The sequence below is a fragment of the Theropithecus gelada genome, chromosome 15 (assembly GCF_003255815.1).
Source record: "Theropithecus gelada isolate Dixy chromosome 15, Tgel_1.0, whole genome shotgun sequence".
Lineage (NCBI taxonomy): Eukaryota > Metazoa > Chordata > Mammalia > Primates > Cercopithecidae > Theropithecus > Theropithecus gelada.
The window spans coordinates 106,023,490-106,035,688 of NC_037683.1; the positions used below are offsets into that span (position 1 = coordinate 106,023,490).

Genomic DNA, 12,199 nt, shown 5'->3' on the forward strand with positions numbered 1-12,199 from the left:
AGAATACACACAGAGAAAACAGGAGAATAGGCAGTATGGGTTTTTGGAAAAGAACCAATTTTAGTTGAAAAAGCAGAGGAGGCCAGGTGCAGTGGCTCATGCCTATAATCCCAGCACTTTGGGAGGCCAGGGCGAGTGGATCATGAGGTCAGGAGATTGAGACCATCCTGGCTAACACAGTAAAACACCGTCTCTACTAAAAATACAAAAAATTAGCCAAGCGTGGTGATGGGTGCCTGTAGTCCCAGCTACTCGGGAGGCTGAGGCAAAAGAATGGTGTGAACCCAGGAGGCAGAGCTTGCAGTGAGCCGAGATAGTGCCACTGTAGTCCAGCCTGGACGACAGAGCAAGACTCTGTCTCAAAAAAAAAAAAAAAAAAAGAAAAAGCAGAGGAAACAACAGACATTGCATGGTGTTAGGCTTTAGCCCTGCCACTCTCGTGAGCCTCCTGTCTAGGAGGGCCATGGGTGCCTCAGTTCTACTCAGTTCAGACTCCAAGGTCCCTTCTCTCTGACTTGAGAGATTCAAGTGCTCCATTTAACCTTTGACTTAGGGTGATTCTGCACTGGCATGCTTCCAGGGGGTTACATCCCTTCTCCCCTGATTCTTTTGTGTGGTGGGCTGTCTGCATGCCCAGTGGCCTGCCAGCACTTGGGAGGGGCCGTATGCATAGTGTGTTTACTGGAGTTGTGAGCATGCTCACTTGAGGCGTTCTTCCTGTACCAGTCAAGAGTTCCTAGAAGGTCATATACCAATTACACTCCACCATTTCACCCCTTAGTGCGCATGCATGAGCCCATTTATCCAACTCCTGAGATCTTATCAGGAAGCTGATTACCTGTTTCAAGTTTTTCTATCTATCTGGAGACTGCCTTTCCCTGGTGCTGGCTGCTACCAATTATTATTTTAGAGAGGCTGTTTAGCAACCACCTGACCAATGCAGGACTTTTTGCTCCTTAGTTCAGCTAAAATCCGGGTTCTTGTCTCATTACCAGGAAAACTTAGGCATGAGGACACATTGAAGGGTGAGCAGGGCGGATTTATTAGGCAAAAAGAAAGCTCTCAGCAAAGAAAGAGGGGGTCCTGCCAACAGGCTACCACCTCACAGATTGAATACCAGGCCACCACACACTAGTTGAAGAGGCCAGGCTCCTCCTCTGCATGAGGCATGAATTCCTGGTAGCTCCACCCCACTTCCCCAGTGCCTGTGGGCCTCCAGTCCATTGCGGGCATGCCCAGGCAAGACCCTGCGCAGGTTCCCTTACCTACACAAAATTATCTGGCATAGGCCAGGCGCGGTGGCTCACACCTGTAATCCCAGCACTTTGGGAGGCTGAGGCGGGTGGATCACAAGGTCAGGAGATGGAGACCATCCTGGCTAATATGGTGAAACTCCATCTCTAATAAAAACACAAAGAAATTTAGCCAGGCGTGGTGGTGGGCACCTGTAGCCCCAGCTACTCGGGAGGCTGAGGCAGGAGAATGGCGTGAACCCGGGAAGCGGAGCTTGCAGTGAGCCGAGATCGCACCACTGTAGTCCAGCCTGGGCAACAGAGCAAGACTCCGCCTCAAAAAAAAAAAAAAAAATCTGGCATAAACGCTTGTGGGGCAGATTGGAGATTCTCCAGGGACCCTTTCTTATCTGCCTCCTGCATCTATCAAGACCATCACTGATGATGGTCACCCGATATTCCTGGTGTGGTGGGGAGCCTGCTGCCCTGCTCATGTCTGCCTGGCTACCTACCTTACGCTAATCTGCCATGTTGACTTCTGATTAATCATAGTTCCAGGAATGCCTCTAAGATTTCTATCTTATTACTGTTCCTTGTATAAGAGCAAGTATTTATTGTAAATCTTACCCTTAGGTCATGACAACTTTGATGTTATCATAAACACATATTTACCATAAATCCTACTGTTACGCTATGATAAATACAACATTCTTGACTTTCCCCAAGGGGTTGATTTCAGTGTCCTACACATTCCTTCTGAAGCACTGTATACCCTTTCCCTATGGCATATAAGTCCTGGGTTTGGGGGTTGATAGTGTGAGGATCCACCTGTTTTGTGGCCACTCAAGACACATCTCCTGTCTGTAACGTCCCCAATAAATCACGCTCTGCTGAGAAACTACATTAGTCTGCCTTGTTCTTTGGTTTCTCAACTCCTTCAGCATTTGGGGGTCTCTGCATGCACAGCCCTTTCATGAAACATTATCTGCTTCAATTTCTTTCATCAGTGTTTTTTTGTTTTGTTTTGTTTTGTTTTGTTTTGTTTTGTTTTTTTTTTTTTTTTTTTGAGACGGAGTCTCGCTGTGTCGCCCAGGCTGGAGTGCAGTGGCGTGATCTCGGCTCACTGCAAGCTCCGCCTCCCGGGTTCACGCCATTCTCCCGCCTCAGCCTCCCAAGTAGCTGAGACTACAGGCGCCCGCCACCACGCCCGGCTAGTTTTTTGTATTTTTAGTAGAGACGGGGTTTCACCATGTTAGCCAGGATAGTCTCGATCTCCTGACCTCGTGATCCACCCGCCTCGGCCTCCCAAAGTGCTGGGATTACAGGCTTGAGCCACCGCGCCCGGCCTTTGTTTTGTTTTTGAGATGGAGTCTTGCTCTGTCGCCCAGGCTGGAGTGCAATGGCTCAGTCTAGGCTCACTGCAACCTCTGCCTCCCAGGTTCAAGCAATTCTCCTGCCTCAGCCTCCCGAGTAGCTGGGACTACAAGTGCGTGCCACCACACCCAGATAATTTTTGTATTTTTAGTAGAGACAGGGTTTCACCATGTTGGCCAGGCTGGTCTCAAACCCCTGACCTCTTTTTTTTTTTCTTTTTGAGACTGAGTCTCTCTCTGTCACCCAGGCTGGAGTGCAGCGTTGTGGTCTCAGCTCACTGCAAGCTCTGCCTCCCGGGTTCACGCCATTCTCCTGCCTCAGCCTCCCGAGTAGCTGGGACTACAGGTGCCCACCACCACGCCCAGCTAATTTTTTTGTATTTTTATAGTACAAACGGGGTTTCACCATGTTAGCCAGGATGGTCTCGATCTCGTGACCTTGTGATCTGCCCGCCTCGGCCTCCCAAAGTGCTGGGATTGAAGGTGTGAGCCACTGCACCCAGCCAACCCCTGACCTCTTGATCTGCCCACCTTGGCCTCCCAAAGTGCTGGAATTACAGGCATGAGCCACCACACCCGGCCTCATCAGTGTTTTTTTAGTTTTCTTTTGTAAACCAAAAAGTATCTGAGACTGGTCTCAATCAATTTAGAAGTTTATTTTGCCAAGGTTGAGGTTATGCTTGGAAGAAATAAACATGGAATCATAGAAAAGCAGTCTGTGGCCTGTGCCTTTCTCCAAAGAGGACTTTGAAGGCTTCAGTATTTAAAGGGGAAAAGTGGGCTGGAGGGGAGAAAGGGAGGGTATGTTAATCCACATGTTGCAAGAGAAAAGAAGCTGGTAGGGGAATAGTCAATTATATATTCACCTGGTGCTCAGTAAATCGGCACTTTACGTAAGATGGGGTAAACATAGGGCAGCCACCTGTGGCGATATTTAACCTTTCAACTATAGCTGTCTGCTTAGGAACAAAAGGAAAGGCAGTTTCTTGCATGACTCAGCTTTCAGCTTAATTTTTTTCTTTTGGCATCATGAATTGGGGTCCTGAGTTTTTGTTTTCCTTTTGCACCTTGTAGAGGGTTTTTTTATCTCCTTCGTGAAATTTATTCCTAGGTATTTATTTTTCAGTTATTGTATATGAGATTGCCCTCTTGATTTCTTTTTCAGCTATTTTTTGTTGTTTGTGTGTAGAAACACTACTGTTGTTCATATATTGATTTTGTGCCGTGCAACTTTATGAAATTTATCAGTTCTAAGAATTTTGTGATAGAGTATAGGTTTTCCTATATATATAAGATCACATCAGCTAGGTGTAGTGGCTCACACCTGTAATGCCAGAACTTTGGGAGGCTGAGATGGGAGGATTGCTTGAGCCAAGGAATTCAAGACCAGCTTGAGCAACATAGTGAGACCTTGTCTATACAAAAAAATAAGAAAGTTAGCTAGGCATGGTGGTGCAGGCAACAAAGTGAGGTCCTGTATCAAAAAACCAAAAAAGATTATATCATCTGCAAACAGGGACAATTTGATTTCCTCTATTCTCATTTCGATGCCTTTTATTTCTTTCTCTTGCCTAACTGTTCTGGCTGAAACTTCCACTACTATGTTGAATAATAGTGGGAAAAGTGGGCATCTTTGTCTTTTTGCAATTCTTAGAGGAGAAGCTTTCAGCTTTTCTCATTCAGTAAGATGTTAGCTGTGGGTTTCTCACATATGGGCTCTATTATTTTGAGGTATATTTCTTCTATACCTAGTTTATTGAGGGCTTTTATAATAAAGGGATGCTGAATTTTATCAAATGCTGTCTCAGCATATATTAAAATGATCATATGGTTTTTGTTCTTAGTTCTGTGAATGTGATGTATCACATTTATTGATTTGTGCATATTGAACCATCCTTGCATCCTGGGATAAATCCCACTTGATTCTAGTTTATCTTTTTCATGTGCTGTTGGATTTGGTTTGCAGGTATTTTGAGGATTTTTTCATCTATTTTCATCAGGGATATTGGCCTGTAGTTGTCTTTTTAGTTGTGTCTTTTCCTGGTTTTCGTATCAAGGTTTTGATGACCTTATAAAATGAGTTAGGAAGAATTTCCTCTGCTTCAATTTTTTGAAATAGTTTGATAATTGGTATAAATTGTTCTTTATAGGTTCAGTAGAATTCAGTGGTGAACCCATTGGGTCCTGGACTTTTTTTGTTTGGAGATTTGTTTGTTTTTGAGATAGAGTCTCACCCTGTCACCCAGGCTGGAGTACAGTGGCGCAATCTTGGCTCACCACAACCTCTGCCTCCCTAGCTCAAACTATTCTCCTGCCTCAGCCTCCTGAGGAGCTGGGACTGTAGGCACCCACCACCACACCCAGCTAATTTTTATATTTTTTGTAGAGATGGGGTTTCACCATATTGCCCAGGCTGGTCTCAAACTCCTAGGCTCAAGCAGTATGCCAGCCTTGGCCTCCCACAGTGCTGAGATTACAGGTGTGAGCCATTGTAAGGGCCACCTGGCCCTTAAATTTCATTCTTAATTTCTTCCTTCATCCATTGGTCATTCAGGAGCATGTTATTTAATTTCCATATATTGATATAGCTTTGAATGTTTCTCTTGTTATTGATGTCTGGTTTTATTCCATTGTGGTAAGATAAGATACCTAATATAATTTTGATTTAAAAAAATTTGAGGCTTGTTTTGTGTCCTAATATATTGTTAGTCCTGGAGAATGTTCCATGTGTTCATGAGAAAAATGTGTATTCTGCAGTTGTTGGGTGAAATGTTCTGTAAGTGTCTGTTAGGTCCATTTGTTCTATGGTGTAGTTTAAATCTGATGTATCTTTGATTTGCTGTCTAGATGATCTATCTAATACTGCGAATGGGGTGTTGAAGTCTCCAACCATTATTGTGTTGGAGATCTATCTTTCCCTTTATATGTAATAATATTTACTTTCTATATCTAGGTGCGCTGGTATTCAGTGCATATATATTTATAATTATATTCTCCTCCTGAATTAATCCCTTTATTATGTAATGTCTTTCTTTATTTTTATAGTTTTTGACTTGAAGTCTTCTTCATCTGATATAAGTATAGCTACTCCTGCTTGTTTTGGGTTTCTGTTTACATGGACTATGTCTTTTCACCCTTGACTTTCAGTTTATGTCTTTACAGGTAAGGGGAGTTTCTTGTAGACAGCATATAGTTGGGTCTTGGTTTTTTGATCCATTCAGCTAGTTTATCTTTTAAATGGAGGAATTTAATCTATTTACATTCAAGATTATTATTGATTGGTGAGAACTTAACTCCTGTCATTTTATGATTGCATTCTGGTTGTTTTGTATATCTTTTGTTACTTACCTCCTCTCATTATTTATTTTTGTAGTTGGATGGTTTTCTGCAGTGATAAGGTTTGATTCATTTCTTTCCTTCTTTGTGTATCAGCTTTATCCGTGAGTTTTATAGTTTTACATGTTCTCACGATGGTGTTTATTGTCTTTTCACTTCCAGATATAAGACTGTCTTGAGCATTTCTTATAAGACTCGTCTAGTGGTGATGAATTCCCTTAGTTTTTGCTTGTCGGTTAAAGATTTTATTCCTCCTTCCTTTCTGAAGAATAGCTGGGAGGATTGCTTGAGCTCCTTCTGGGTTGGAATGGCAGACTGTTCTTTTAGCTGAAAGTGTGGGAGTGAGGGTTGGTTTCCCTGCTGTGCAGGAGCAGAGTCACAGCTGATCCTGGGCCCAAGCTCTATGCAGCTGGGGCTGTGGCATTCAACCACTCATGTGGTCTTTGTGGAATGGAGATGGAGCCCCAATGCTGGAGAGGTACAGTAGCTACTGCCTGGAGCACTCTGGAGGTGGCTCCGGTCTCAGGATGGTGCCATGCCACAGCAGCCTGGTTCACAGTGGGTGCTTGTGGGGGTGGGGCATGTACACTTTGTGATCCTAATCTGGGCGATGTAGCTGTGCGAATTCTCACAGCTCTCCAAACTGGGCTTGGGGCTTGCAAGGAATGTGGGATTCTCTCGTGTTGTACTTTTTCCCTGCAAAGGAATGTCCCTCCTGACTCTGGATAGATGCTATCTGGTTGGAGGGAGATGGGACCACTAGAGGCTGGGTGCCTCCACACTGCTCTCCCAGTCATCACAGGTGCATCTCTACTCCACCACTCACTCCAGCGCCAGCCAAATCTTAGTTTTTTGTGCCTTAGTCTTTTCCTGGGATGAGGGGAATGCCAGGTGTTTCTACTTAGCCATCTTACTGCTGTCACTCTCCTTCTTTTTTTTGGTACAAGGTCTCACTATGTTGCCCAGGATAGCCTCGAACTCCTGGGCTTAAGTGACCCACCTCAACCTCCTGAGTAGGTGGGACTATAGGTGTACACCATTGCATCCAGCCTTGTAACAATTTTTGCTGTAAAGTCTATTTTATCTAAGTATGGCCACTCCTGCTGTCTTTTGGTTACCATTTGCACAAAATATCTTTTTCCATCCTGTCACTTTAAGCCTATATGTGTCCTTATATCTAAAGAGAGTCTCTTGTCAACAGCATATAGTTGGAGGCTGTTATTTTTAATCCATTCAGCCACTATGTCTTTTTTTTCTTTTTTTTTTGAGATGGAGTCTTGCTCTGTTGCCCAGGCTGGAGTGCAGTGGCACAATCTCAGCTCACTGTAACCTCCGCCTCTTGGGTTTCAGTGATTCTCCTGCCTCAGCCCCCTGAATAGCTGGAATTACAGGTGCGTGCCACCATGCCCGGCTAATTTTTGTATTTTTAGTAGAGACGCGGTTTTACCATGTTGGTCAGGCTGTTCTCAAACTCCTGACCTCATGATCCCCCCACCTTGGCCTCCCAAAGTGCTGGGATTACAGGCGTGAACCACCATGCCCAACCGCCAATATGTCTTTTGATTGGGAAGTTTAATCCATTTACATTTAAAGTAGTTACTGATAGGAAAGGACCTACTACTGCCATTTGGTTGTTTTCTGTATGTCTTATACTTTTTTTTTTTTTTTTTTTTTTTTTTTTTAATTTGAGACGGAGTCTCGCGCTGTCGCCCAGGCTGGAGTGCAGTGGCCGGATCTCAGCTCACTGCAAGCTCCGCCTCCCGGGTTCCCGCCAGTCTCCGGCCTCAGCCTCCCGAGTAGCTGGGACTACAGGCGCTGCCACCTCGCCCGGCTATTTTTTGTATTTCTTAGTAGAGACGGGGTTTCACGGTGTTAGCCAGGATGGTCTCGATCTCCTGACCTCGTGATCCGCCCATCTCGGCCTCCCAAAGTGCTGGGATTACAGGCTTGAGCCACCGCGCCCGGCCTATCTTATACGTTTTTTGTGTCCCTCCTTTACTCTCTTACTGCCTTTCTTTGTGTTTCATTGATTTTTTTGTAGTGATATGGTTTTATTTCCTTCTCGTTTCCTTTTTTATCTATAGATATTTTATTTGTAGTTACCATTGCAATTACGTAAAACATTTTAAAGTCATAGCATTCTATTTTAAACTAATAACAACTTCAATCACATGCAAAAACTCTTTTACAATTTCACTTCCCTCTCCCTGCTGTTATTGATATCATGAGTTCATCTGTATTTATTCATATAGATTTAAATGTTTAAACGTTTTTGTAATTTAAATTCTATGCACCAAAAGGACAATAGTACAAATTATCGTATTTATCCATGTGTTCACCTTTACTAAGAACCTTATATTATCATGTGGTTTCATGTTGCTTTTTACCATCCTTTTGTTTCAACGTAAAGGACCCCTTAATCTTTTTTATTTTAGAGCAGATTTAATGGTAAAGAACTCCCTCAGCTTTTGTTTAACTGGAAAAGTATTTATTTCTCCTTTTTTTTTTTTTTTTTTTTTTTGAGATGGAGTCTCGCTCTGTCACCCAGGCTGGAGTGCAGTGGCCAGATCTCAGCTCACTACAAGCTCCGCCTCCCGGGTTTATGCCATTCTCCTGCCTCAGCCTCCCGAGTAGCTGGGACTACAGGCGCCCGCTACCTCGCCTGGCTAGTTTTTTGTATTTTTTAGTAGAGACGGGGTTTCACCATGTTAGTCAGGATGGTCTTGATCTCCTGACCTCGTGATCCGCCTGTCTCAGCCTCCCAAAGTGCTGGGATTACAGGCTTGAGCCACCGTGCCCGGCCTGTTTCTCCATTTTTGAAGGACAGTTTTGTCAAATACAATATTCTTAGTTGACAGTTGTTTTTTTTCCTTTGAGCACTTTGAATGTATCCTCCCTCTACCTTCTGGTTTGCAAAGTTACCACTGACAAATCCTCTGATAATCTTATGGAAGACCCTTATGTGAGACAAATTACTTTTCTCTCACTGCTTTCAAGATTTTCTTTGTATATTTGACTTTAGACAGTTATATAGTGTCTTGATATGGTTCTCTGTTGATTTACTCCAGTTGGAGGTCTTTGAGATTCAGGAATTTTTAAGTCCATTGCTTTCCTCAAATTGGGGAAATTTTCAGCCATTATTTCTGTAAATAAACTCTTTGCCCCTTTCTCTCTCTTCTCCTTTGGAACTTACATGTGCATATATTGATCTACTTGATAGTGGCCCATACATCCCTTAGGCTCTCCTTGCTCCTCTTCTTTTTTTTTTTTTTCTTATCTGACTCTCTGATTTCAAATGACCTCTCTTCAAGTTTGCTGACTTTTTCTTCTGCCTGATCAAGTCTGCTATCAAACCCCTCTTAAAAATTTATCGGTTCAGTTAAAGTGTATTTCAGCTCCAGAATGTCTGGTTTGTCCTTTTTAATAGTTTCCGTCTCTTTGTTGATATTCTCACTTTGTTTATGCATCATTTCCTGATTTTGTTTTTTAGTCATCTTTCTGTTCTCTTTTATCTCATTGAGCATCTTTATGACAACTATTTAGATGTTTTTTTTTTCTCAAGCAGCTCATAGATCTGTGTTTCCTTAGGATCAGTTTTGGAGTTTTTTATTTTGTTCCTTTGATTGGGCTACATGTTTCTGTTTCTTTGTAGCTAATTTTATTTTGCTCTCCAATATATTTTGAGGTGGTTGCTGCAACTGCTCTGTAGTCAAAGGCCCAGGAGGGTGGAGTTATCTTTAGGCTAGAGAGGCTTTTGGGGGACTGCCAGAAACTACTGTGCTTTTCCCAAAATCTTCCATGCGAATATCATCTATGAGAACTGAGCACCACATTGCCATCACAGTGGCCCCCTCCTGTCCCCGCTCCTGCCCCTGTGGCCTCCTGCTGCCCCCATGGTCCCTGGTTCTCCTGCACACAGTGGCAGCCTGTTAGGTGCCGATTCCCCAAGGCTCATCTTCCCCAGGTGAGCTGCATCTCTTCTCTCCACAGCACTCTGGCCCACAGAAGCTTCTCCACATTGCCCAGGAGCTCCTGCACACCGAGGAGACCTATGTGAGGCGGCTGCACCTGCTGGACCAGGTAGCCCACATGGCTTGGGGGCCCACCTTAGTCTACTCCCAGAGTTTCAGTGGGCAGTTTCAGTATCTCTTAGCATTGGCTGGGCATTACAGGTGCAGTATGAATGACTTAAATACTAAAACTCAGACAAATTTAAGTCTGGTCTACAAACTTTTTTTTTTTTTCTTTTGAGACAGAGTCTCATTCTGTCGCCCAGGCTGGAGTTCAGTGGTGAGCTCTTGGCTCACTGCAACCTCCGCCTCTTGGGTTCAAGTGATTCTCCTGTCTCAGCCTCCCGAGTAGCTGGGACTACAGGCACATGCCACTATGCCTGGCTAATTTTTGTATTTATAGTAGAGATGGGGTTTCACCACATTGGTCAGGCTGGTCTTGAACTCCTGACCTCAGGTGATCCACCAGCCTCGGCCTCCCAAAGTGCTGGATTACAGGTGTGAACCAGCACGCCCATCCTAGAAACTTATTTTTTGTTTTCAGTGCTTATGGCTGTGAGGAAAAGGCTTTGCCAAGTCATCTGTGGGACATTTCTTCCTGGCAGCTGCATGATCTGAGCATGTACATGGCTTCTGGATGTTTTTCTGCATAAATAGTCGGGACAGGGGTTGCCACGCATCCCTATCCACATGACAATGTGGGGTTTATGAGCTCAGGAAATAAAGCACCCGTGGAAGCCGGGGTTTTGACAGACGGTGCTGCTGCTGTTTTTATCTGACGAGACAGAGAAGGAAGTCTGAACCTTCCATTTCGCGTGAGAGGTGGCTAAGGAAAGATGTCCTTCCCTGTCCTCAGGGGACTGTCTCTGCCGCACCCACATTCCTAAGTCATAAGTGAGCTTGCATTAAGACCATGAGGGTGTCTGAACCAGTTCGATGAAAAGGGAGGACAATAATTCTGAAGTTCATTAAGAAAACACAAGGTGGCAGCAGCGGCCCCTCCCGAGCGCCCTCACCTGTGGCCGAAGCGGGACGCAGCTGTGCTCAGCGGAAGAGGCTCACTGGCCACACGTGGGCTTCTCTATGCTCAGGTTTTCTGCACCAGGCTGACGGATGCGGGGATCCCTCCAGAAGTCATCACGGGCATATTCTCTAACATCTCTTCCATCCACCGCTTCCACGGGCAGTTCCTGCTGCCGGAGCTGAAGACGCGGATCACGGAGGAGTGGTGAGTACCGTGTGCGGATGCCCGTGGGGCCCCTCAAGTGGTCTCTAGACCTGGGTTCATGTGCCTGAGAGCCAGGCAAGTGCTGGGGGACTGTCCCATGGTGGCTGGGCGCCTCCCTTCTCTGCACGGTCTGGGTCCGGTCCAGACTCCACCCCTTCCTGGTTGGTGACCTTGACCGGCCACTTACGGTCTCCAAGGCTTAGTTCCTGAGAAAGCAGATGATGCGGAATGAAGGGCTTTTAACGCCCCTCTCGGGGCTCTGAAACTAAAATGAGGTTTGACATCTGGAAACACCACACAGTGGATAGCGCTAGTTGGTTTTCTTTTCCCTCCTAGCTTATACTCCACCTTTGTTTAAAAAATGCTATTTTTTCCCCTCAACAGTGGACATCAGATCCTCCTCCTGCTGTCCCTGGGGCCTGTCCCTCCGTCCCACTAATGCTTCTGTTCGTTAGCAGAGGGACAGCTCAGTGCAAGTCACAATTCATGAAACTTCCCAGGCGTGGCCCCCAGGCTCATCAGTTCGCCACGTTGCGTGTTACCTTTCCCCTCATTCTGGGTGCCGCTGCTGTTTGACTTAGGGTCTCTGCTGCCTGCCCCGTTCGCAGGCCCGGCTTCCCTCTGCATCAGGAGCCAGGCCCTTCTGTGTCCCACAAGCCGGTTCTCCAAGCTGCAGCCCAGGAGACCACGGAGGCTTGGCTGGAATGGGAAGCCAGGGGGAGCCTTTTCACCTGTTGCTCAGGGAGGCACTATGTCAATTCATAAATCTGTACAAGGACATGGTCCAGCTGCCGAGCAGGTTACATTGTGTCCCCAAGGCAGTCAGGACTGGATGCGGCCTTCTGGCTGACAAAATCCATGCTTGCTAGAGACAGGTTTTCTCCTGCAAGGCCCTGGAGACTGCTAACTCATGAGCGCACCTGTGACCTCCTCTGCTCCTTTTATAACAGCACAGGGGTCCGATGACTTAGCCACCCTGCCCTTTGGATCTTTAAATTAAATGTATGAGTGCAGTTCAGT

General features: G+C 45.3%; 1 protein-coding gene across 1 annotated transcript in view; it reads left to right on the top strand.

Moving 5' to 3' along the window:
• FGD3 (FYVE, RhoGEF and PH domain containing 3) overlaps positions 1-12,199 on the top strand; it is a 69,969-nt gene that overhangs the window by 26,543 nt on the left and 31,227 nt on the right. Inside the window, exons 4-5 of the mRNA XM_025359229.1 lie at positions 9,932-10,021; positions 11,043-11,179. Of these exons, the coding sequence (XP_025215014.1) occupies positions 9,932-10,021; positions 11,043-11,179 (227 nt within the window). The remainder of the gene's footprint in view (positions 1-9,931; positions 10,022-11,042; positions 11,180-12,199) is intronic.